Here is a 27,826-nt window from a genome sequence, read left to right on the forward strand (position 1 = left end):
CTGCACAGACCCCCCAAAAATCCCACCCTGGGCACCCCTGGCAGCACTGTCTAAGTGCTCCTGGAGCTCTGGCAGCCTCGCAAATGTCACCATTCCCTGGGGAGCCTGGGCAGTAGAGACACAACCACTAACATATCACGTAACACAGGCTTTGAAAGACACTTTTTTTCCCCAGTGATATTATAACTTTTTCCAGTTTCTATCTAGCTTGAGCAGTTTGTTTGTGTAAAAACCACTTGTACCTTGAACCTCTTTGTCTTTGAAGAGGCTGAAGAGAATGAGAGCAGCACTGTGTTTCAGCCCCTCATGACCATGTCTTTTGTATTCAAGGGTTTTGATTCCCAGTCATGCAATCAGTGATGGTTCAATTGTCTCAAAGGTGTCTAGAGGAGGAAATCTATATTTGTTTATTTCCTCATGCCGTCAAGATGATGTGTGGCTTTGTGTCACACTGAGTTCTTTTATAAGCCAAGTGCCTAAATTGAAGACTTTGTAAATACAGACTGTATAAGCAGACACTAAAAAGGCAACAAGAGTAGAAGATTAGATGATAGATAAATAGATAGATAGATAGATAGATAGATAGATAGATAGATAGATAGATAGATAGATAGATAGATAGATAGACACACATATACACACGAACCTTTTTTCCCCCTGCTCTAAGTGAAAAACTGCAGTGGGGGTTGGTTGCTCTTATAAAGAACCTTTACAAGACCAGCCAGCAGAGCAGCAGGCAGCACTCGTACAGGATCACATTACAGCAAGAGCCTGAACAGGAACTGCAGCATTGCTGTGGTTCAGTGACAGGATGATTTCTGGCAGGTTAGACTCTGCAACTTCTGCTTGCCTTTGAAGTGCTATCAGCTCCACAGCTGTAGCAGTGTATGGTTACAAAATGATGATATTTAAAATAAAATGGGAAATTTACCCAGAGGTTTTTTTATACACAAGTATTAAGTGTAAGGTTCTTTTAATTGTTTTTAGGTTTTTTTCTTTATTTTACAGTTCTTTCTAAGATTTCCCTGCTGCTTATTGAACTTGATGCTACACATGACTCATGATTTTTAACCCCTGTGACTAGTGTTCCAGGCAGACAGCCCAAATATCCAGTGCCTGTGCTGGTGCCTGGATTTGTGCAGATGGCCTGGGATAGCTGTGGAGCTCTTTAGGCACAACTGCTGCCAGTTTTCTGAGTCTGCACATGACCCTGCAGACATCTGAGCCCATGTCAAGCTAGGAAGTACAAAGAGTGCAGCAGCACATCAGTGCTTCTCACATTGCCAAATACTGTAAATAAAATAAATACTCCAGTCTTATCTTGACAGAAAACTTTCCCCCTGCTAGGCCCTGAAAAGAATTCAAATTAAACTATGTTTTCATGGAACACATGTTTTATTCTAAAGACCACATACCCCAGTGTGCTCTGTATGCACCAATACTGTCATGTTGGGACATTCTCTGCCGAAGTCCCTTCCTCCCATACTGCCACACCTTGACACACAGCATTGGTAGGGAAACAGGAGAGGCTAGGACATAGCAGCCACTCTCCTGTAGACCTCATGGATGCTTATGGCATATTCCAAAATGTTCCCAAGGCTTGCAAGGGGGAAAACAGCACAGTGTTTGGACATCCCTGACATCTTCTGTACTGTGGGGAGCAGTGCCAAGAAGCCAAAGCACACTGCAAATCTCATTTTTCATACAGCCTGTGCTCACATTTGTGGTTCATACAATGAGAGACAGATCTCTTCAGTCATTCCCTTGGATGTTGGTACCTGGTGCCTGTGTCACTGCCACTCTTCACTGCTCCGTCATCCGTGAAATTAAAGGTGCCGGTCCAATTTGCCAATTCCTCTCCATTCTGCCAGCTAAACTGCAGCCCTCTAGCAAGAAAATGAGGCAGTTGATATTTGATATCATTCATTAGGTTAAGTCTATCAGCATGAGTTCTCATGTCCTATTTCTTAACATACAAACGTGACTATGACACATTTATCAAAAACAATTAAAAGATAGCAAGAACAACAACATATCACCTTACTAGGGTAAACGATTAATTTTTACTTCCCATAGACTCTGCAAGTCCTTGCATGAAAACAATACTAGGCTCCCCAGACAAAACTGAAGGCCAGTAATTATCTGTGCTCGTAAACAACACACACGTATGAGGAGGCAGAAATTTCATTCTACAAAACACAAGGGCAAAAAGCTGGACACATGGAAAATCACAGGGCCAAAGAAGTAAAAACTCCAAACTTCAGTTTTACATCTACAATAGTTGCTAAATGTGGTGGGCACTGGGTCCTTTCTCTGATTTGTTGGCTCAGCTAGCAAAGGATGTGTCATTAGATGACATATCTAAAGTCACAATATAATGCTTCCTTTGCCTGTTGGGAAAGATGGCATTTTTTAAGCCTATGCATAAACACAGTCATCTCAAGTCTCTGTTTTCCAGACTCTCACAGATTTGTTCCAACACCCATGATGCCTGCCGTCTTCTGGAAACTACACCAATAGCAGGGTAGAAATTTAAAAATGATGGGGAAATATTTGACAACACAAGTGAAAACCCTTCCCTTATCTCAGAAGCCAACAAGAAAGGATCTTGCAGATTGCTATTTTTAAACTTGTCCTTTTTAACCCAATTCCATTATTTCAGAAGCCTGGCAAGCTGAGCTGTGAACATTTGGCGCTGCCAATACTGAAAGTTAACTTCCCAGTTGGGGTATGTGGGGACAGCCAGGAAGCAATCTACCAGCACACTTTGTCCGAAGAAAAGGGCATTCAGGACCCCAATAGTTTTGCTGATCACCAGGCTAATGACAAGGGCTGGTAAATCTCACATCCATCCTCTAGTCTAATTAGCAGCAATTATTAGCACAGGGAATTAAGAAGAAACAACATGGGGTGTTAAAATATGTCCAGGGGAATCTCATGAGGTTTAACGAGGCCGAGTGCAGCTGGGTCAGGGCAGCCCCTGGGATCAATCCAGGCTGGGGATGAGCAGAGAGAGCAGCCCTGGGAGAAGGACCTGGGGGTGCTGGGGGTGAGAGCTGGACCTGCCCCAGCCCTGAACCCCCTGCCCTGGGCTGATCCCCCAGCGTGGGCAGCAGGGGAGGGGGGATTGTGCCCCTGTGCCCCTGTGCTCAGGTGGGACCCCACCTGCAGAGCTGCCCCAGCCCTGGGCAACAACAGCACAAGGACGTGGAGCTGCTGGAGCCAGCCCAGAGGAGGCCACGCAGCTGCTGCCAGGGCTGGAGCCCCTCTGCTCTGGAGCCAGCCTGGGAGAGCTGGGGCTGCTCCCCTGCACAAGAGAAGGCTCCAGGGAGAGCTGAGAGCCCCTGGCAGGGCCTAAAGGGGCTCCAGGAGAGCTGCCCAGGGACTGGGGACAAGGCCTGCAGGGACAGCACACAGGCAATGGCTTCCCAGTGCCAGAGGGCAGGCCCAGCTGGGATATTGGGAAGGAATTGCTGGCTGGGAGGGTGGGCAGGCCCTGGCACAGGGTGCCCAGAGCAGCTGGGGCTGCCCCTGGATCCCTGCAGTGTCCAAGGCCAGGCTGGACAGGGCTTGGAGCAGCCTGGGACAGGGGAAGGTGTCCGTGGCTATGGGAGGGGGTGGAACTGGATGAGGTTTCTTCCTACCCAAACCACCCTGTGATTCTGTGATTCATATCAGAGTGTGTATACATCATGCTATAATGGCCATAGGGTACTGCAGTGCTCTGGATTATCAGGCAGTCCCATAACTTGTGTTTCTCTGGCAATTTTTAATCAGCTGATCTGCTCAAGGAACAATTTATGAGTGGATTATTAGTGTGAAGAAAACATAAGAAAATTACTCAGACACCCTCACTTTGAGGCTTGTTGAAACAAACACTTTTGGTTCTCTCCCATATACCACATTTTTTGCCGCACTGTAACTGGTATAGAAACATGGTTTCTTCAAATATATATCTTTATAAAAGACATATAAGTGTATAGCTGTAAAAATATCTTTTTAAACTAATTTGCTAAAGGCATCACTGAATGATACATTGGGAGAGAGGATAAAAGTGGGGGGAAACCAAGCTGGAATTGTGCTTTTTAATTGGATTAAAATTCTCTGTTTGAGGCTTAGATATTTGGTTGAAAACTGAAGTAGAGAGCATTAATCCAGATAAATGGCCAGTGTTGGTGTGTCCTCCACAGTTGAACTCTCCTACACCATAGCAAAGATTCAGGTGGATTAAATGAAGAATTAAAACCTGCAGTAAAGTCCTTTCCCTATGTCTTTACTCTGCATATAACAGCTGAAGGGAAACCTAAGTAAATGTTCCAAGGTGGAGGGGGGTGAATCTGTCCATCAGGCAAAACAAATTGTAAAATCACCCTTTAATGCATCCCTTTCATCAAGCTGTTTTTGGGGAAGGGCGTGCACCGCAGGAGAGGCACCAAATGTAAAGGACATTCACATTTTGGGTGAGATCCAAGGGGAGACTGGAAGACTAACCCTGAGGAATGGCAGATATGTCTTATGATGACCAGCTTAATATACTTAGCTTTGAAGTGGCAGGGTGGGGATCTAATTGAGGTACAAAAATATTCTGTGAGGGGCGCTTCTCTGTGGTTAAGGACAAAGTACAAAGCTGTGAGCTGAGCTTAGGGTCAGACAGAAGTTAAGTGTCCAGCTCTGAACCACACAGACCACACGCCTTCTTTCAACAGGTACTCCAGAGATTAACAGAATACAGACTTATAAATATACAAAACATCCCACCAAAGAAATTTTGCACTGCTTGTAGGGCTGTATGCCTCACTGTGGCTGAGTCTGCAAGACTGAGACCAAGCTGCTGCTCTGCATTTTTTGCAGGGGTGGTACAATAAATGTCTTTCTCGAGAACAACTTCCATAAATAATGGTTTGTAGTATTAGGACTGAGTAGAAACCAAGGTTGAGACATTTAAAAACACTGAATTTATTCTGCTGCTAAACAGGATTACTGAGAGCTGTACCATTGATTTCAATCAGCCTTGAGTTGGGAGAATTTATTTTTTGAAATATAACATTTTCTAATCCTCTCAGTTTTGAGTTGTATGTATCCATGAAAATTGTCTGGCCAAATGTGCAAACAGCCTGAGAAAAGAGAAAAGATACTTGAACCACTTCATCAATGTATTTTTTTGGTATTCTATTTCAGTCAAATTGTACCATGATCACTCTCAGCACTAACTGCATTTAAACAGGTAAACAAATTAAGGTTCTGTGAATAGAATTGCAATACAAAAGCACACATAGGATGGAAACACAGAAAAGGAAGAGGAAAAGCATCAGAGCAAAAACAAGAGGGTAAGGAATGATTAAAAGAAGGTGAGGAAAGCTGAGGAAATTACTTAGACATAAAGGTCTACTATGTAATTTACATAGTTTATGTAAATTACAGTTAAAAAAAAATAAAAGTTAAAAGAAAAAATAAAAGGAAAAAATAAAGAAAGAAAAACTAATTTTAAACCTGGAATCATTGCCAATTATTGCCAAGTGGAAATTTGCCATTTTCTCAATTTGCCCTAATATAACAAGTTCTAAAACTGGTATGTGTCCACAGTGTGTGATGCTGATGATGGCAAGGAAAAAATTCATAAAAGGTAGTAACCAGAAAGTCTCTTAGTGCAGAGGCTCTTTGTTTTGCCCATGCATGTAAGCAAATTGTTCATCAAGGAAGATGTACGTCAGTTATGGACACCATTGATCACAAGACTAACCCCTAACAAATAAAAGTATGAGCAATGCTCTGCCTTGCTTTGGAGAAACTCCGTGAAGTTGGATGTCTTAGCAACAGAGACCTTCAGTTTCAGGTAAATGTCAAAGCAATATCTTGATCCTAATTGGTAACTGTAAGTGTTGAATCAGTGTGTGGTCAAATAAACACCAGCTTAAAGTAATAATAGGAGGAGGGAGTGAAAAGCCAGAAAATTAACAAAGCAGCAGTGACTCTGAAGGGCTTGTCAAAACCTCTGTCAGGAAGCAGCAGGAAGCAAAGACTGAAAGCCTGTTGCTGCAATCCAAACAAAAAACAACTCCTACACAAGAAGAGGTTTTAAGAGCAGAGGATGTCAGATAATTATGAGGTTTTTGAACTACAAGGCAAGAATGAGCAAGCGGATGAATTGCAGAGAGCAGCTTTGCACCAATCCTGCTGTCACGCTGAGATCCCCCCCTCAGCAATGCCTATTGTCCTTCTGAAAAGGGAAGGGAAGGTGAAAATTCACTTCAGACCAGAAGGCAAGGCTTATAAAAGGGAGCTGCTAAATGAAGGAGACCCAAAAGTCTCCAAAGCCCAGCTGGAGGTCATGTCTGGGCTCTACCCAGAGAGTGGGCCATGACCATGTATACAGCAGAACTTGCTCAGGACAGATCCATGTGTTTTCCAGGCACAAGAGCAGTTTGGTGCAGGTGGCACACTCAGTTTGCTGAGTGACACAGTGATCAGCACCTCTGGGTGACAGTGACTGAGTGGCAGCAGGGGCATCACTCCAGCCACAATCTCTTCCACACATACCACCTTTAAATCCCATTAATCCCAGGCAGCAGGCGATTTCCACTCATCTTTAGAAGGTGACAGCTACCACTACCCTCATTTGGCATCTACCACAGCCAGACTAAATCCAAACCCAAGCAAAACCAGGCAGAAAGAAATATTTTATAATGGTGAAGCTAAGCCAAAGTCTGACTCAGCTGCTGGCCTACACAGATGGGCAAAGAAGGAGAAGCAGAGGATGGGAAGGAAGATACGGATGTCTCCAAGAACAAGGCAAATTATTTAATTGTCCTTCTGAGCTCCCTCTATTATTTGTCTTCACTATTCCTGCTTTTGCTATCCAGCAGTTCTCATATCCCTTTTCTATATGCACTCTCCCTAACAAAGAGGCCATTGGGAGGTGACAGGAAACCCAGGTTTTGTGACTCTGGCTCCTGTCAGAGTTATAAGCATATTATATATATTTTATATATATATATAAATATATACATAAATATATATATATATATATTATATATTCATTAATTCCATATATATCATTAGTAATTTTATAATCCTATTTCTGCAGGCCTGGTCATGGTGCTGTGCTTCCCTGTTACACACTATTCAGATATAGAAGCCACATGCAGTCCCTGTTCTGATGACCAACAGTCCAGGCCACCTGGCCTAAAGTCACTGGAAAATCACTTTCACTGTACCTCAGTTTCCCTGTTTTGTAACTCTTGTGACCTTGAGGAGGAAGAACTGAAGACTTTTGTGTTAAATGATCATTCTGCTCTCTCTGAAAATGGAAAGTGATGCCCCTAGCCTATTAACAGGGATGTCACAGAGGTGTTGGAAAGTCAGATGGTTAATCTTGCTAGAGATCCAGTTCCTTCTTTCTGCAAAATGAGGAAACTATGACTCACTGTGTCCACAGGGTGTACGGAAAATAAAACTAAAACCGTGGTACGCATAAGTGACCTGCAGATGAGAGTGATTGGAAACACTCACTAAAATGGATCAGGGAGTGAGAGGAGCTTGGGTGAGGGGAATATCAGGAATCTCCAGCATGTCAGACTGCTGCACAAGTGAAGAGAAGCACAGCAGCCTGCAGAGACAGAGGTAAGAAGAGTTTTGGAGCAGAAACAAGGATCCCTTTCCATTTTGCACAGGCCAGAAGCAGCAAGTTTTTTTACACTGCCCTTGAAAAGACATCAAAGGGGCCCAAAAGGAGTAAAGGACTAAAGTTACCACAGAGAACAGTGAGACACTGAGATCAACACTGCCTAGCCTGTGTCCACAACCTTTTTCCTGACAAAAGGGCCAGACCTAGTAGCTGGCCTCTTTCAGTCCAGATTCCAGGGCCATACAACTCCCAGGCAGGGCACAACTAAATAAAAAATTCCTGGGGCCAGCTCAAGTACTTGAGCAAGATGCTCTCCTTCTTATGTGAGTCCATAAAAAAAATAATATTTTTCAGTGGAAGCAGTGCTGAATCTGACCAGTTAAGTTTAGAGAAATACTTATTTTTGCAGAGAAATTAGCAAAATACAAGTTTTAGTCCTGACGCAAGCCAACACACACTTCTGCTCGCTGCACTAATAGAGACCAACCTTTGTCTCAGTGACCTACAGCTTTGCAAATTGACTGACAGTGAGTAATTACTGATCTGATCACTTGCCATCTCACAGGGACAAGATTATTAAAAGGTTTTGAAAATTGTATGAAAATATGTGAAAGAGCAGGAATGGTATATTCACAACAAAAGGAAGAAATTAAATAACACGGGCCCCATGAAAAACAAAATATGGATGGAGGATGTGGGAAAGGAGCACGTCTGGTTTCACCACACTCTTGGCCTCACAGAATTATACCAGGGACGAGTTTGGCTCCTTATGTTAGAGGGAAATAATAGTATTAAAATGGTGGAGGAGTATATTTTGACTAGTACAAAAAGCAGAATTGGAAACATAGGTGGGAAGCTTCTGGATTATAACCATTATTACACAGAAAAGAGGTTTTGTTTCACGTAGCACATTTCACATTTGGGTTAAATCTTGCATCAGATATTCACAAGCAATATCTGAAAAAACTTGGTCTAAAATCACTTCCCAGGAAGGATAAAACACATTCAAATAGTTGGCTTAAACTGGACTTAATGTTGACCAAGACATCAAGAACATCAAAGGATACCTTCCAAACCATTACAATCTTATCTTTTCTCATTTGTGACTGGAAGATAAACATTTTAGGAGTAATAGATAATCTCTATCAACCCTACTGGTAATAATTAATCATAATTTTAGTTAATTATAATTATTCATAATTGAAACATAGTTATTTGTAATACTGAGGGGTAGCACAAAACCAACAGCAGAATGAAATGATAGTGAGGCAGGAGGTTTTCAAGAGAAGAAAAGAAAAGAAAAACAACCAAACCCTGAGCACAGAGATTCACAGGAAATGTTTTAAGATACCAGCAAATTCTGACATTTGAGATGGTAGATGCCTTATGCAGCGTGGGTTCCAAATCTCACCACACCACAAGAGATCTGACTAAAATAATTGCACTGCATCTCAAGTTTCCAGTATTAATATATTCAGCATCAGGTCAGGTGTCCCTACACTGCCCTGAGGGCTCATGCTGAAGAGCAAAATGCATTCACAGTCAATGAGTATGTACCCAGTGCCAGGCACAGGAGGAGCAAATATTCCCTCTCTCCATCTCCATTCCGTCTCTCCAGGAGTGGATGGCACAGTCTTCTCCTGCCACTTATACAACCCCTCCAAAATACTTACAAGCCTAAGATGTTCAGTTAGGACAGTCAAAATCCCGAATTTGGCTGTATTTGTACCAGTGACAGAGGCTGCTTTTAAGGTTTTCACCCTGAGAACTAAAGCATAAACCCAACTAAAGAAAAAGGACATGGAAGGACAGTAACTATCTGCTGGGCTGATGGAAAAGCAAAATGGATGCAAGCAACAGAGGGCAAGCATGCCCCAAAGAAATGAGAGGTTAAGTCCATGATTTGCCTGAAGGAGACATGGACTGCTGAGCAATGAATACACTTGAATTAAAAATTGAGAAATGAAATGAAAAAGCAATCAGGGGTAAGAATGAAGCACAGTGGAAGTAAGAAAATACAAAGCTTTGCACAGTGATTATGCCTGAACCAAATCCAGCAAGTGTAAGAATGATCAGGAAACTCCAACTGGGTCAAAAATAAAAGACCAAGTGACCAGGTCATCAACACTGGCCACAGAGGTCAGTGGTCAAGGGTGTGATCCATCACAGCTGGGGCTGTGGGGAACATGGGTGGAGAGCAACCCAAAATGGGAGCACAGAGCTCTGGGTTTGGCTTTTTACAAGTGGAGGCAAGACTGAACTTTGTACCTGCCCACACACATAGAGGCCAAGCAGGTAATTATTTTCAAAACATCGTGAAACAAGTTGATGGCATTTCTTCTTTAAAAGAAACGTCACAACAGTTAAATCACATTGGGTGAAAAGGTGCTGGGTGCTGGGCATCAACAACTTTTTCGTCATACTGAGGCAACAGATCTGTGTAAAATGAGGATTTAACCCAAATATTCAACCAAATACTCAGGAGGAATTGTTTGCATGGACAGAGGCAGGTCTAGATCTTCACACAATGAAGTTAGACTGAAGGAAGCTGCTACTGGGTACTATGTGATTAGAATCAGCACTGAATTGTCTGTATTAATCAGTAAGGACAATGGCCACTTTTTGACTGGTAAACAGGATACCTGTAATTCACTGCTCCAGGGCAAAAAGTTTCTGGAGACCTCCTACAGCCCAACATGATCTAAACCAACCACAGGGTGGGCTTGTGGACACTGGCCTAGGAGCTGCTGGATGGCCACAGCCACAATAAAAGGGGCAAGTGTCCAAAGGCCACTCTGTAGTAACACATCCTTCATAATCTGAGGTCAGGAAGGACCATGGTGTAACACACCAGGGTGTGACACGCTTGGGATGATGCAATTTGCACATGTGAAACACTGAAATAACAGATGTTCATTACCTTCATTTATTGCCATCTGAAGGGTGGAGAAGGACTGGCAAGTCACAGACCAGACCAGCAGGTGGTTTTGCCATCTCAACAGCAGAGGTGAAACAAAACAGTGCTAGAAATACAGCACAGAGGGAGCAGGGATACAAACCCTGCTGGTTTTCTGCATCAGGGCCATGGGGAGCACTGCCAGCGAGCACAGTAGAGGAAATAACATTTCCTCACATTCTAGTACTAAAACTCAGCCAATTGATGCTCTCCTTTAAAAGCAAATTAAAATTTTGGTTAAAAATTCTCAGACCTCTAAGTAGAAGAAGGAAAAATTTTCTGATTCAGGAGAATTGCCTTAAACAACCAACAGCAGCAGTGCAAAAAGGAATGGGATAACTAGTGGGATGGGATGACTGCATCCAGCTTCTGGATGGGGGAACATCAGTATGTTGGAGCCAGTATAGAGGAAACCACCAGGATGATCAGAGGGATGGAGTAGCTCTGCCATGAGAAAAGGCTGAGAGAATTTGGATTGTTTAGCCTGGAAAAGAGAAGCTTTGGGATGACCTAATTGTGGCCTTTCAGCTCCTGAAGGGAGCCAAGAAGAAAGATGAGAGACTAGGGCCTTGAGTGGCAGGACAAGGGGCAGTGGCTTCAAATAGACATAGGGTAAGTTTAGGGTAGATGCTGGGAGAAATTGTTCCCTGTGAGAGTGGTGGCACAGGGTGCCCAGAGCAGCTGGGGCTGCCCCTGGATCCCTGCAGTGTCCAAGGCCAGGCTGGACAGGGCTTGGAGCAGCCTGGGACAGTGGAAGGTGTCCCTGCCATGGCAGGGGGTGGGACTGGATGAGCTTTAAGGTCCCCTCCAACCCAAACCGTTCAGTGATTCTGTGATCCCATGACTTTGGGGACGGCTGAATTAATCTATCAGCACTCTGTTATTTCTGCCCTCTCCACCCCATTGGCAACAGGGATGCCTGGCACCCCATGAAATGGTCCTGGGAATGCCCTGTAGCAGGAACAGCATGGCAGGAGTCTCAGCTTCTCCTGCTGTGCTCTACTAGATCTGGTCACTTTAAGGTGATGGCTATATCCCGTAAACATGTTGGGTTTTTTTGTGTGTGTTCTATATTGTTTGAAGACCTTGCTTTGTTTTGAAGTTCACAACACTCTTCTCTGCATGAAACCTCCCAAACCCAAGAGCTTCCCAGTGCCTTGTCAGGGATTCATCCAGATGACTCACAGGATACATGTAATTTCTGTGGGGTAGTAATTCCCTCTAGCTAGAGCTGGATGCATAGAGCTGTGTGACCAGAGAGAGATGACTCACTCGATGACCTTCAGATTACGTCTCTTGGGGAAGATATTTAAATGGAAGAAGAGTTTTTACACAGGAATAGAAGGTCTTAGGTTATGGTTAACACATCCATGGGGTGTTATGAGCTGGCCAGAGGAGCGTGTGCCAGGGATGGGGCAGGAGCTCTCAAGTGACCTGAGCTGGCTGTAGTTAGGACAAAAAAACAGTTTAAGACAAAATACAGCTTGGGTCACATGTAGCCTCCATGTCCCCATTGCAATTTCTGATGTCCCTGCTGTAAGAAAAACATGATTTTAGGGTACAGACTAAATAATCTCTGAAATGTGTAGCTCAGGTTTATTTTCTCTGGGTTTATTCCTTTAGTCCATGCAGTGTAGAAGGTGATCGCAAATAATCTTGTAAGGAAAGAAGTAAAGATGCCTGGGAATTGACTTGCAGCTGTTGAATAAAAGCTGCCTAAGATATTCAAAAATTATGGGCTTACTTCAGGTCATGAGATTCTGATATTAGTAAAAGGGCACACATACATGAGAGTGATGTTTTAGTCTCATTTAGAAGGTGCAAAGCTTTCAGATAATGCAGACTGCCTGCATGGGAAGGTTTGCTGACTCTTTCTGTGTGATTCTTTGAGATCTTTTATTTACCCTCTGGCAGGCCCTGGGGTAATATTTGTTTAGAGTCTTTAATAGTTTTGGAAATGTGTTCTCCTCACTCAGCAGAAAAAAAAAAAGAGTTTTAAAGGTGCAGATTCCGTTCTTCAGCTGACACTTTTCCTGTGCAGAGGTCAGTCTGTTAAAACACCCAGAATTTAGTGAATTTCCTACCAACAGAATATTGGTATATAGCAAAGTATTGCTCTGATATTTTTCCCTTGCCAAAGGGGAGGACTGTCCTATTGATCTCTCCCATGCTACAGGTTGGGAGATGAAGACAGATTTCAACATTTTTTTACAGTAGTGGCAGTTTCCTGATGTAATCCAGGATTATTCCCTGCTGGCCAAACAAGAGCTGACAAAAAAAGGCCAGCCCTCAGCCGAGCATCTGATTCAAAAGAAAATTCAGCTGAAAGGCGAGCATTGGAAAGATGAGTCAATACAAAAGCAAGTGGCAGCTCTGGATTTAAGCAGAAGTCCCCAGCATTTAACCTACTTTAGCAGATCAATGCAGTGGATTTTTAATCATCACATTAATCCTAAAATAAAAATAATTACCCCAGAGATCGGTATTAAAGCCCCTTAATTATATCTCATTTCATCATCCTTTTCACTCGGGATCAGACACTACAGAGACCAGAGCTTCCCAATGTTATTTCTCCAGCTTGCAGTTTGACTCTCCTGTTAGGACTTCAGCTGCAACTACAGGGATGAGGCATTGGCCTTGGTGAGAGCCCCACATCCATCCCACCTGGGAGAAAACTGAAAAAGGGAAAAAAAAAAAAAGGTGGGCAGGATTCTGCTTTCCAATGACTGTATAAAATTGCAAAGGAAGGAGTGGAGAATATTACACAGTGGGTGAAAAATGTGTGAATGCCTAGAAATTAGATCTCTGCACTGTCCCCTTCTTCCAGCAATGCCAGGAGCCCATTAACATCCCATAAATGGAAAGAGAGAACTTTGACCAGGGGCTGGGCCCCTTATCAAATTTCACTGAGCAGCTTATTTCCTGGAGCATCCTTTCCCGTCCACAGTCCTGCCACCCCCACAGAAGCTCTGGGAACAAGCCCAGGGGCAAGTGCAGGACCCCAATGCTCCATGGCCCCCTCCATGGACAGCCTCAGGGGGGATTTCATGGCCATCAAACCAGCCTGTTCCCTGCTTATGAGGGGAAGTGGCATGGCACAGCTTACAGCCATGCAGCAAACTTTTCCATCTTTCTCCCAGAACAGGGTACCTTTCTCCACTCTTCTTTTTGGGACCAGTCCTGAGTCTGTGCTGTCACCTGCATTGTGCCCAAGCTGCTTGTTTTAGATCACGCTTCCCTGCCTTGCTGGCCTTTGCCCATTTCCACCATCTTCTAGCAGAGGAAAGAGCTACCCTGGTGTTATATTTAGACTTAAAAGCACTGTACATTTACTGAAATAGTACTTTAGGGCAATTTTCAGGTTTCTCCAAATACATGGGGGATTTTCTTCCTGCTGCCTTGGGAAGAGGCCGTGGGGCCTGCTGTTGCTGCAGGTGTTGGGATGCAGGGAAAGGCATCCCAAAAAAAGGAGCACATGGAATCTGAGAGAGTAAATGGCTGCGGGTTCAGGGAGCATCCCCAAGCTCCAGCTTGGCAAGGGGCACCAGGGCTATAAATACCCCACTTCCACTCTCCAAGGAGCCTCTCCAAAACCACCAGGTACAAGTTACAACATGTCCAAGGAGCCTCACAGCCAGAATCAGCTTCTAGCAGGGGGCTTAACACCGGAGGTCTGTGAAATGCAAGAGTAAATAAAGGTTACAGCTGCCCCTGCACGGAGCTTGCTGGCAATCAGACTGCCCTGGAATGCTCACCAGAAGGTACTGCAGGGCATTAAGAGTGAGGGAGGGACAGGAAAGCTAAAAGAAAAAGTACCTTCATAATAATATTGTGGTAACAACTCAGGCCGCTGCTTAAATAACCTTTCTGTGACCAAAATCTTACAGCCACATGCTGCATTTTTATTTCCATGGAAAGTGGGAACTGCCAATTCCCAGCAGAAAGGTGCTTTATTTTTCCTGTACTGAGTTAGGGGAGCCCTCTGTGAGACTATTTTCACATGATTAATAAAAAATAAATTATAAAAAAAAAAGTCATTGCAAGCTGGAGTTAAAAAAAAAACAAAAACAACAGTGTTTTCCAGTCCAAGGGGCAAAATATATGGTCATCTCCCTGCTTGAGAGTTTTTCATGGCAGAGGGCTCAGAACAAGACTTTCCCCTAACCAGACTTTTTCCTTGCAATCCAGGGAATTGAACATCAGCCCTTTTTCATTCCCTGATGATGACAGGAGAGGTTCCCAGGGCATGAGGCAGGCCACAGAGATCACTCAGTGGAAGAGTTTTTGGTTGCATCTTCTCATCATTTTATCTTTACTCTGCCATTTTTCATTTCAATTTGTGCTTGGGATTTATTTTTCCTCTCTCTAATCCTCTTGCAATCATTTTGACTTGTAAAAGCAAGGATTGGTAGGGCTGCCACACCTCCAGGACAAATGAGAAAAACTGGGAAAATAAGGCAAGATGAGATCTCAACCTGGTCATAAAGTAGTATTCTTAACACTGAGGAAGCTTAGTACTATCCTTGTCCACCTACCAGGTTTCTGAAGCCCCCCCAAATATGGAGATTTTATACCTCTTCGGGTAATTATTTTCTTTAAAAGTTCCCCATTATGGTTAAATCCAAACCTTTCCTGCTATAACATCTTGTCACTTTGTGAGTGTTTAGAGAGATGTATTCATTGCATTCTTCTTCTAAGATTTAATTTAGGTATTTCAAGTCAGTTATCCTTTCTCTCCTCAATTTTCTCCAAGCCAAAAAACCCCTATGTTTTCTATACTTCTGCTCACTCCTGCTTCTTCCAGCTGAGGAAGTCACATCTTTCTGGAGCTGAGGTGCCCAAAAATCTGAGTCCCCCAGACAAGGCCTTGTGCTACACAAGACACACAAATTGCTCTGTGGATAAACAACACCCTTGTCTAAACATATTAATATCACTCTTGCTTTTCCCTCCCAGAGAGAAACGTTTGCTGATTTGCCAGCATTTTGCTTGTTCTTGGCACCAGGCAAACAACTACATGAGTTGCAAGCAAGGCAAGAACCAAACCATTGATCTCTCCTGGCAGAATGCAGCTTAATTCCAGTAAAAAAATCCACAGCAGCTGCCTACACAGCTGAAACACTTACCTCAAAGTATGTAAGGGAAACATTCATCTTCATAAAATCATGCAAGCTGTAACTTCTTAAACTAGGTTTAAGTAAAATAAACTCTGCATGGGTCAAGGGTAAACATTTGTAGAGCCCCATTGGTGTTTGCTGTGAAAAGAGCATTTTCAGATCAAAGGCTGATGTGCTCTACAGCGAAGCAGTCTCAGCAGCAATTCACAAGAACACAGCAGTGCAAAAATAAAGTGCTCTCTCGGTTATCTGGAACACTAATATTGATTTTAGGAGCTGCATCTGCATGTCTGTTTCTAAAGACATTGAAGTTTCAGCAATGAACATGCTACTTCAATTCAACCTCTCAAGCCATTTTAGCCTGAACTTACACAGAGTGGGAAGCCTTGTAGGGCAGGGTCTGTGCAGGGGCAAATACTCAGGTGGCATGACTCTGATTAAGTTGAATTAAAAACCTGTATTTTTGCTGCAGCTGAGGATTGAAACACAATCCAGGAAACTCACAAAACATTATATTCTGCCTAACCTTCTCCTGCATTCATAATCTAACAGACATTACAGATGCTGGATGCACCTTCCCAGATTGACAAGATATTATTACCATCAGCAAAACACTGAGAGGTGGTTTGAACTGCTATAATGGTTTGCCTGGAGCTCCATCTGAACCGATCAGACAACTTTTCCTATTCCCTCTGATCCCCCCTTACCTCTTGAGATAGTTTCTTCCGTAGAGGATCTGCTGCAGCAAGGTGACCACGGCAAAGGCGCAGATGAAGATGAAGAACAAAGTTCTGTTTCCCAGCAAATCCCGGCTTGACGAAGGGTCAGTGTATCCCATCCTTCTTAAAAACCACTGAAGCTTCACTGGGTAAAATTCAGTTCATCACCACCTTCATGCCCTTTTTGCTGGGGAGCGGAGGGGAATGTCTGCTGGCTTATTTGTGACCAGTCCAAGGACAAGGTATCCCATTGTCTGGCCCTGCTGCCCCTTCCTTGACCCTTTTGGATGTTAGCTCCAGGACTGTGCGCAATGGCTTTCTTCCATGGTAAAGTTTCCAGGAGATTCAGACGTGGGTAACATCTAAAATCATCTCTCAGAGCTCTCTCAGTGCAGGCAGCCTGTGCTGTGTGAGAGGCATTCTGTTCCCTCTAAGCCTCTCTTGAAAACCCGCTGCTAGCAATTATCTACTTCAATCCCATTTTCATATTCCAGATGGGGGAAGCTGCACACAAACCAGAAAACTGCAGCCAATGGCAAACACGGGGCTCCGGCAACCTGCGTTGGAAGCACATAGTCGTCAGCTCTTCTCTGCTTCTGCTCAGTGATTCCGACCAAATGTGCTCGCAAGGAGACGTGACTGGGGCGTGCTATTATTGAGCAAGCATGCAACAATCATGAGGATTTCATTCAGAACCCTGCAGGAAGAGAAAAAAAAAATAAAAGGAAAGAAAAAAAAAATAAAAGAAAAAAAGAAAGAAACACAGCAGTAGCAGCAGTCTGGTCAGGAAAGCTGCATTCTCTGTAGAAGCGTGCCGTCCGTGCTGGGGCTCCGGTGCTGTGGCATTTGCATGCAGAATGCAGAGCCTTCAGTCACACACCGCTCACTATTTGGGCTCCTCTGTTTCCCCTATTCCTCCAGAGTAAGCACAAGCAAGGTCACTGTGCATCCCTTCAAGGACAGAGTTCTCAGTGCCTGCACGCTGATTTATTGGAGGCTCTGAGTAGCCTCACAGCCGCAGAGAGGGAGCCTGCCTCTCAGTGCAGGCTCTAAGAATCATTCATTTAAAGAGACAAATATTCTGATTGTTCCTCCACTAGACACAGTTCTCTTTTGAAAGGGCAGAGCAGCAAGACCTTGTCCACAGCCATCATAACTCCACTAAAAACCCCTCATTTTCAGGAGAGGCTCAATTCAGCTCACAGGGAGTTTTGTCGCTCATTTCACCGTGAGCAAAATCTGCCCCAACCCTAAAAGAAGTTCCAATGAAATCTTTATCCATGAATGAAACATTCAGACTAGGAGGTTGTTTTGCCACAATAACAGATGGGAAAAGGATTTTGACAACAAAATGGGGGGGGGGGGGGGGAGGGGGAGGGAATCCTTTGTCTAAGAGAATAGGAAGATTTTTGTGTGAATAGATTTTCCAACAGTTAAATCAGTGTATGCAAATTGCTCTAGCGTGCCAGCAGCCCAGCTGTGTGGAGCAGAAAACAGGGAGCGCTCATGGACTTTGTTTCAGCTGCAACTGATGCTCCATGCACAGAAGGGCCAAAGGTAACTTTGTGCAACCCTTTCAAGACAGTCCTTGAAGAAAGGGTTAGTCCTCAGCATGACCTACAGAAATTTAGGTAAGCTTTCCCTTACCTAATTTTAAGCAACAAAAGTCACAAAAGATATTTAAGGCATGAAGCTGGTCACCCTGAACTCCTGCAGGCTGGAGAGCAGCACTTCAGACACAACTGACTTTGCAGAGAAGGTGTAGGGATCCAGCCCCTGATATGTCCTGCCTCGGTGCCTCTCACATCTCCCACACCTCTGTATCTGATTCCTGCTAAATGCAGGAGTCGTTATCACCTTGCATATAAATAGAGTGGAGACCCCGGGTCAGATCAAAGATTATCCAGGGAAAAGTAGAGGCAGAGGGCAAGGACATGTTGATACTTCCTTGGAAATACTCTTCTACAATTTTGTCATTCAGGGTCTTCCAGAACCAAGGAAAGAAAACCAATATTTAGGTTAGAAAAATAACTCAGTGGAATGCACTGTACTGGGAATAATAAACATACCAAGGGACTGCAAGTTAAAGTAGTTTGATTCCCTATTGTCAAAGCCATCAGCTCTGGGGCCAAATGTGTTTCTTCAAATGATCAGTTCACGTAAGCTAACATCATATGAGAGTGTTCCATATAGGAACTGTACCATTTAGATGGATCTAACCATAAATCCTATAAGGAAAAGGAAAAGCTGTATGGCCATCAAAATTCCCAGGCTGAGGCCCCACAAGATACTACACAGGCAGATTTGTATGCAGGAGCTTAGTCAAGGCCAGTAAGTTTGGACATGAAGGAACATTTACTGAATGATTTGAGCTGTTTGATTTCTACTGATAGCTTTGAAAACTCAGAGAAATTTGGCTCAGTTGTGCTGGGAGTCATTTTACAATGACAGTAAAGTATCAGAAAGTAGAAATTTGTCTTCCTATGATTTTCTGTAGGTGTGACACTGATTTTGCAGATTCTTGTATCACCTAGGTTTTGGTGAAAACACTTTCAGCTTTTCTACTTCTACTGCCCTCCATTCAATGGGATTTTTTTTTATTTTTTTCTTGAGATCTGTGCAGTAATGCCCCAAATTCCTGAGCCTAGCAGAAGCTCTTTCTCCTGGAGTGATGGTAAGCCTGAGCTGCAGCAAACAGCCCATGTATTCCATCAGTCTTTAATTTTCTGTGTCCTCTCATCATTCTCTGCTATATCAGGACTGGCCAGAAGATGCAGCACCTGAGAGACCTATGAGCAGGAGAGCTGCAGATTCAAAGAGCAAAGTACAAAGGTATCTACAAAAAATAGGAAAGGTTTTCTGTGCCAGAGCTTGCACAGGTATCATTCCTGATGTCACATGCAGAAGAAATCTATTTGCTGCCCTCAGCCCAGTACAACAACGCTGCAGAACTGGAACCAGACCAGCTCTGTGCAAGCACAGAGAAATAGGATGTCTATTGACAAATTTTCACAGGATGCTCAAGGTTGTCTGCAATATTTATAGTGAGTGAAACACACAATAAATATTAGAGTGGAGAAGAAAGGCTGAAGAAGCAGTGTCAGCACTCATTCCTGGGGCCCTTTGACTTGTAAACTACAGGCCCCCTTGAAAGAATCAGCATTTCTCAGCAGAGAAAAAAATATATTTTTTTTTAAATAATTTTCCATGCTGCATTAAAACAAGCAGCAGACAACAGCAGATCCCCTCCAGAGTCTGAGAAGCATTGGAAAAGCCCTCTAAGACCATTGAGCCCAACTATTCCCCCAACACTGACAGGTCCACATTAATCCATGTCCCCAAGTGCTGCATCCAACTGCTTTCATAACATTTCCAGCATGACAGAAACAAGCTCAGAACGGGTATTCATGCATCCATTCTTGGAGCACAGACTTCAAAGTCTAAAGCAAATCTGGCAAAATGGATCTTAATATGAAGCTGCCAGAAGCAGTCAGTCTTACACGTGTCTGGCCTTTATTTGTTGCATGTGAGCTGCTTGCTAAATATCACCAGAGATAATCTGTCACAAGAAACTCCTCCAGCCTGAGCAGCGAGACTCTGAGTGCTCTAACTCAAACACAAACATGCTCCTTACAGTAGCACCCTCCAATGGGAGCTCATCATTTTCTCTTAGGGCCCAATGAACCAGCTTTGAATTTATTAATTTTTTTAAAAACAAGATAGCAATAAATCTCAAAGACAAAGAAGCCAAGACCATGCTACTGAAGCTCTAGACGAGGAAAGATGAATTGCAAGAGGACAAAATCTCGTAGGGGTCAAACTCTACTTCTGTTGTGAAAGGAATAAGTTCACTTCTCTCTCTCTCTCTCTCTCTCTCTCTCTCTCTCTCTCTCTCTGTTGAAAGGACAATACACAAACCTTCCTACTGAGCTGCAGTTTATTTTTTAATGCAAATGAACTAGAAAAATTCATTTTTGATAGGCAAGTCTGATTGGGAATTTTTTAAGTGTCTTTCACTGAACCTGTCATTTGAATCAGTGTTTGACTGATCATGCATTCTAATTTCAGCTGAAAGCAAGGGTATTTGGTGTCTGGGACAGCAGATCTGTCTCTTGGTTGTTTAAATCACAGAACACATAACTGAACATGTTAAACTCACAGAATCATACACGTTCAGGGTAAAACAAGACATGCTTCACATTCCCCTTCAGGATTTTTTCTCTTCCTGCCTGCTCAGGCACTCTCATCTTCATGGCTGTTATCCAGACCAAAGAAATTCACAGCCAGCATTGCAGACTACTATGGGCTGTAAACAGTTTGAGTAGAACATTTTTTACACCTATTTTCCCCCCCTAAATTAAAATTAAGTCATGTCTATTTACAGTTTCTACAATGCTTGTGTAAACTGCTAGAATCCTGATTTTGCAAAGAGCTGGCACATAGGTGTATGGCTGGAAGGTTCTGCTGAACACGAAACCCATAAACATATGCTTATCAATATTAATTCTTTTGCAGATATAAAACATGAATTTATTAGCATAATCGAGTGCTTAACACAATGTCTAGTTCCCCATCACTGCCACAAATCCATATGTCTTAAACTGAGAAAGTGAAGGAAGCTGAAAGGATTCAGCTAAAATGTAAACACTTATTTTCTTCTGAGTTGGGTTCAGCCACATGGAGATGACAGTGGCTAATTTGGCACCAGTCTCCTACCTGTGAAGACAGCTGAATTAGAGGACATGTCCTGAACATAACATATGGTCTGTACATTGGGTATACATTACATCATGTCTTTAATCATGACCAATTTTCTTCCAATTATGGGTCACATAGGGCCCCATATGGGGGAAAAAATGACCCAGTGCATAACATACCCATTTTTTACCCTGCTGACATCATCTCTGATGGAAAAGGAACAATGTCTTCCTCAAAGGAATAAGGTCTTCTGGCAGAAAGCTCTGCAGAGGCTGCCTTGGCTGCAGTACTGTACATTTACTGTTGACAGTTCCTTATAGCAAAGCCTGGTAAAATGTGTAGTAAAATGCAAAACTCAGTGCTGGGGACATCTCTGCTTTTCCAGTGGCATTTCCATATTCCTAAAAAATACAGGAAGTTAAGTGTGATCGTTATGGTCCTGTTCAGGTTCACAGCCCTGGAAGTAACTAAGAACAGTGGAAGCCCAGACTTTCTGCAGAGAAAAAGAAACAGGACCCAAATTACAGGAATCATCAGTAATAAACATTAGTTTGATTTTGGAGCTCTGCATGGGAGCCCTGGGTTTACCAACAAATCAAAGGGACTGAAATGTTGGCAGAACCACAGAGGGGCCAAAGGGTTTCCATGGCCAGCAGTTGCTCTCAAAGAAGAAATGTGATCCTGCCTCTATTCCAAACAAGTCATAACTTCAACCTAGTTCACCAAAACCATCTTAAAAACCTCCCAGTGAAAGTCTGGAAAGTGCTGGAATTAGTGGTACTCACTTTAATGGGTAGTGAAAGATTGGTATTTCTTTTGGATGAAAATATTTCAAAAGTAACACCACAATGAACAAATATTTCCCCTGACCAGAATGAGGATCACACATTTTCTAATGCTGAAAACCACAATTTATAATCATTTCACTATTCCAACAATACATTTTTACAGCAAAAGTGAAAATGTTAACCTCAGATATTTTTAAAAATACATATTATGGCATATAAAGTCAGATTAATTCAGAGAGAGAGCATATCAGATTTTGGAATACATTTTACTCTGTCAGTGAGTGGCATTAATCAGAATGGATGTAAACTCTGAACTATCAGCTAATTAAAATCTTCATATTTTTACACTGCTCTTATAATCAAGATGTAAAAGAGACCTATTATAGAAAATTATTTAGGAAAAGTTACAAGAGTATCTTTTTATCTCAGTTCTGCAATGATTTTTTATTCTAAGAAATGAAGTGTATTTCTCTTGAATTAACCATCAGCCTCAGTTCCCATGACCTTTCAAGTAGCCCAGACATTCAGGTTTTGAGCCATTTCTCATCCTACCCTCCAACAGCACTAATTACAATGCTGGCTACACACATTACTAACCACTATCTAATTGTTCACCTGAGATACTCTCCTAGCCAAAGCCAGTATGCATTCAGACACACCATCATTTTTAAAATAACCCGTGCTAGTCCATGTTTAGTTCAGTCCATGACAAAAATTATTAATGTAAAAAAAAAATAAAAATCCATCTGACTTCTGTGGTCTTCAAAAATCCCTATTCTTCATGAGGCATATTTTATTTTGCTCTTTTGGCACTGTGAAAATGCCCACTGGAACCTGGACAAGGGACCTGGAAGGCGGACATCTCTACCCTTATAGCACTGTGACCAGACACATCTTTCTGCCCCTCCTGGGGCAGTGTAGATTCTGCTTTTAAGCCCTGCACAGTGTCTGGTCTGACCTGAAAGTGGCCACAGAGGTGGCTATTAATAAAACTGGCAGCCTTTTCAAATTCCTTCCTTTGGATCTGCGATGTGCCATGAATGCCTTGTGCTTTCCTGTGTTAGGGTAACAAGTAAAGATCATTCCTGGAACAGTCAGGCACTGCAGCCAGGCATCAGCTGAGTCAGCTCCTGCCATGGGCATTTGTAATTTACCCAGGCAAGAAGGAAAGGTGAGAGTGGGATTTATTAGCCCCTTTGGCAGACAGCAGGAATTGCAATTTGGAAGTCTTGTTTGGTAGCATGGAAACAGCTCAGCTTGCAAACAAGTGCAAAGCCAAGACAACAATGGTCCATTTTGCTGCCAAATGAGTCTGAGAGTCTCAAGGGCAGCACCAGCCACCCAGATGGATAAACTCCAACCACAGGCAGGGCCTGGATCAGTGCTTTTACAGCACTGTTACAGGCGGTGCTGGCATGGGCAGGGAGATGGAGGGCCACAGCCTAAAATGTATTTATGCATCTTCCACCTCTCAGGATGCTGGGAGTTAAATGAAAATCATTGTTTGACTCTTGGCTGCAAGTGGATTGTCCAGGGCTATGTTTTGAGTAAAGACTTACAGTGAGATCTTAAACTCGGCCTGGGGTAGTGGGAAGTGTCCCTGTCGATGGCGGTGGTTGGAACAAGATGGTCTTTAAGCTCCTTTTCAACCCAAATTGTGATACTATGATTTATAATGACCCTTTTGACGGTAGCTATATTCCAGCTACTTCCAGTGCTGTATTCCACATATTTCTTTCTATTACAGGACCACCAGCACATCCATCAGTCAGAAAATTTTTTACTTTTATCCACAATCTTTTGTGGTGGTGTTGACCTCTTGCTGGAGACCCTGCAACAATTATTCATTTAAATAGCTGAGTACAGTCAATTGGAGGTGTTTTTTTTTTTCTCTAAGAACCTAAAATGGGGAAGACAGAATGGTGGTTTATCCACAGCCAATATTAACATCTAACACCATACGGCCTGCAGGATCCAGCGCTCTGCTAGCAGATATTATAGAAATGTCTTTGACAGGGAGAGACATCCTCAGAAGAGTGGGGATGAGGAGAGGCAAGCACAGCATGGCATTCAGCCAGAATAGGGTTGTTTTGTTTTTTTTTCCAGAACATTCCCATCAGCATCACCTTTATTTAAACATCATTTTCAATCAGGTTTTTAATTTTCTTCCAGGTGTATCCAGCAGCTCCTCTGGAGCTAAAAAATTTGTGCGTGGGTTTTCTTTCACGCACTGTGGGTAGGGAGGTATGTGGGAACTATAATTCAGTCACTCTAAATCACATGTAGCTGAAGCTTGAAAGAAAAATAATAATAAATGGTTCAGATTGTCAGGCTCAGTGCAATTCTCAATCAATTAAAGCTTATTTTAGCACCAGGACAGTTTATTTTTATAATGTTCTCCTGGCATTTTGATGCTTTCATATTACTGTGTAGGTAAAAGGTCTTGCTGGGAACAAATTACTCTCGGTAAAGCATTCTTTGAACTACAATTTCAGTTTCAATGATAATAAATATCAAATGACAATAAATAATATCCACAAGAGCAAACAGCAGGAAGAAAAGGGGTACTGGCTGTGAGAGCAAAAGACTCTGAACCTGGGTGAAGGAGGAAGATAAACCAAGGGCTCAAGCACAATAAAACCATGGCAGTTTGGGCTCAGAGTCTACAAAGTATTCTTCAATGTACACTACTTCCAAATGTAATTCAAGATATTGAGACATTAAACAGTGAAAAGTCAGCAGAGAAGGTATTCCTCCAGCAGCTTGCTGCTTCTTTTCATGAATGGTTAAAATTGAATACTTTGTCTGCACTTTAGATCTGCATTTTGTGTTGTTATCATGGTTCCCCTTTCACAGATATGAATTACCCAAATCAGAATTTCTCTTTTGCTACACTTGAGAATTTGAACCACAGTGTCAGAGACACACTGAAGGTTTCAGGGCTTCAAAAGTTGCTTAATTGATGAGGAGAGCTCTTCCCTGATGTGACAACAAAGCCCATAGCTAGTACTGTCTCTGGGTTCTTGCAGTGCAAGGAGCAGATGGCAAACAAGAACAATGCTGTGAGTTCACCTCTGCTGGAATCACAGACAAAATATTTGTTTAATAAGAGGAGCAATAATCACAATAAGGTGTTCTTTTCTTTTTTTCACTGTGGCAAAGACAAAGATATTACAGGGGATATATCCTAAACTGTTGCACAGTCTTTGTAAATTGATTCAACTTTTGCTCTAAGCTTTAGCAGGTAAGGGAATTAAAAGCAAAGTGGAAAGGGTGTGTGAAGAATGTCCCTTGCCCCTTTTTAATTCATAGATCTAGCCTCCTAGTTGCTCTTGATTTTCCTTATTTGGAGCCATCCCTCACAATACATTGCTCCAGGTAGAGGTTTTTTATTTTCCTTTCCCAACTGGAAAAAATGGACCATATAAAATACAAATAATAGGAAAATTAAGTCCTTCCAGGGCAGGAGGGAGCTGTAGCAGGGTCATCAGCTTCCCTCAGGCAGCTCATGCTCAGGTGCTGGCCCCTCACCTTGGACACCACTACAGGTTTGGCTTGGAAATCCAAGGAAGCTGCAGTACAGATCTGTACATTCAGCATCCTCCTGCTTTGGACAAAGAAAGGACAAACCTTTTCCTCAGCACATCTCCTTCCAGCTGATGAAGCAGAACCAGCTGGCACAGCAAAAATCAACGTTTTCACAACAAATACTGTGCTGTGACACATCACCTTAGCAAAGACAGTCACCTGCTCCACAGGAATACACACCTTGCTCTGGGCCACACACCTGGCAAATCCCTGCAAGCTCTGACCAGCCCTACACGGAGCTCCAGACTTGAGTTCACCAGCTGCTGCCTGGAACCAGCTCATCACCGTCCCTAAAATAAGGCACTTTGTATCCACTTTTCAATCTCCACTCCCCCTCACAACAGGTCAGTGCTCCAGAATTTAAGGTCTTCCTGTTAACATTTTTATCTCCCCACCGCTACTGAAGAGTTAAACAGCTACAAAAAGTTATAAAAAGTTACATAAAGTCCAATATCCATCCAAGGTGACTTCAAACTAGGGCTTCAAATGTTTCATACCCCATTGGCTTTAATAGGTTATTATATTAAATATAAAAGCTTCAATTAAATGATCATAAATGATTTTGCTACTTTTGCAGAACTATCCTGTCTTATTTTAATGTAAAACCCTGAACTTCCTCCCAGCAGGCCAAAAAACAAGTCCATCCTTATCTTCATTGAAGTGGGGACAACATCATCATATTATTTGCTAATTAGCTGTAGGTTTGGGCTCAGCTCCATGTTTTACCAGACTTCCTTCCTGGCTTCAGGCAGAGGTGAACCACAGTGCTGAGATCTCCAGGCTGGCTTGGCAAGGTAAGACGGGACTTTTGTGATAGCATGGCTGCTTCCAGCATCTGAACTGTGACTTCTGCATGCCGAGGGGGAAGACATCTGCCACCTGATCAGCTCACCCCACCCTCCACATGCAGTGCAGGTGGGTATCCTTGCCCTCCTCAGCACCTCTTCCCTCATTTCTGAGCCAGCAATCACAGCATTTCTTGGTTTTGCAGGTGTACTGCAGAAGGACCAAGGACATCTTTCCACTTACTGCATAAGGCAAAAAAAACCCAAAAAACCCTGCTGCCTTTTAACATGTGATTTTTGCCAGTTTAAGATTCTAAGATCTCACTCTTGCAGGAGTAGGATCCACCTGACTGAGCACAGGATCCACTTCCCTATGCAATCCCATTCCAAACTCCTTGACATGTCTGCTGAAGATGGGAAGTATCATGCACAGCTCTTGGAAACCAAGAAATCTTGGTGTAAAGAGGACTGAACAGAGTCTGACTCCCACAACCAATGAATGTGCCTACAATCACCAAAACCCTCCAGGCACTTACCTGGGATTTAGTCAACAAAATCCATGGAGAATAAGAGCTCTTTTAATCCTAAAGTATCCCAAAGATGCGTCAAATGAGTCACATCCCAAAAACACCTTTTTCTTTCCTGAGAATAACAGGAGCTTTGGATGACCATTTCAGCTGCAGGTGGGATGACAAGATAGCCAAGTGTGAAAGCATCAAGGAAATGAGATGATGTCAGGTAAATAACTTTAGGAAGTGAGCTATGATTTTTTCCACCTTAATATTTAATCCACTCCAAGTGCCAGTCTTAAATCCAGTCAATATGTCACAGAAAATCATATTTCCTGTAGCCACTTACCACTGAAGGGGGAGGGGGCTACAGAATTTTACCCAGATTTCCACTTTTACTCTGGTTATCTTGTTTCTCTCCCATAGCTGCTGTAGATGATCATCAGCAAATGAATAAAACATACTTCCATGTGAATGGAACAACATGTGTCAGCTTTGCTGCTGGCACTCTGTTCACATGACGAGCACTCCCCTTTGCTAACCCTTCTTCCCTCTTCTGCTGTTAACACTCCACTCATAGACAAAAGGAAAACAAAGCAAACCTTGGGTACTTCTTCCCCCTCAGTGACATCAAAAAATGGTCTGGGATGAGGAGATGGGGGGAGTTATAGTTCCATACAACATAAGCGAATCAGATACTTTAAAATAATATGTCTCCTAGATCTGAAAGGTCTTTTAAAAACAAGTAAAATGAAATCATTTGAAACTGAATAGAGGAAATTCCCAGTTATACAGAAGGTAGCTTTTGGACCTCCCAGCCACAAGACAAAGTGCTTGCTGAGCTTCAAAAACTGCTCTGATGATCCATGCAAAGGGTAAGATCATTGACAGCTTCACAGACTGCATAGAAACACCTCAGAATCACTGTGTGAGCCACTCAGACTTCCCTCAGCTCAGCTATTCTGTATTCATCTGCCAAGAAGGTGGGACACAGGGACAGCTTGCATGACCTGAAGCATTTATTATTCAATATTATTCTGTA

At 42.9% G+C, this 27,826-nt stretch overlaps 1 protein-coding gene across 2 annotated transcripts in view; it reads right to left on the bottom strand.

Moving 5' to 3' along the window:
* The window catches only part of ST8SIA5 (ST8 alpha-N-acetyl-neuraminide alpha-2,8-sialyltransferase 5), a 45,998-nt gene extending 28,736 nt beyond the window's left edge, over positions 1 to 17,262 (bottom strand). Inside the window, exons 1-2 of one of the 2 annotated variants that reach the window (XM_005528086.2) lie at positions 16,405 to 17,262; positions 1,779 to 1,886 (exon numbers count right to left, since the gene is read on the bottom strand). In XM_005528086.2, coding sequence (XP_005528143.1) covers positions 1,779 to 1,886; positions 16,405 to 16,535 — 239 coding nt within the window. In that variant the 5' untranslated portion in view covers positions 16,536 to 17,262. The remainder of the gene's footprint in view (positions 1 to 1,778; positions 1,887 to 16,404) is intronic. The other variant, XM_005528087.2, reaches the window with a different exon arrangement.
* Positions 17,263 to 27,826: the final 10,564 nt, after the last annotated feature.

This window comes from Pseudopodoces humilis, chromosome 4, assembly GCF_049639895.1.
Source record: "Pseudopodoces humilis isolate 2021_Gansu_Grassland_sample_001 chromosome 4, ASM4963989v1, whole genome shotgun sequence".
Lineage (NCBI taxonomy): Eukaryota > Metazoa > Chordata > Aves > Passeriformes > Paridae > Pseudopodoces > Pseudopodoces humilis.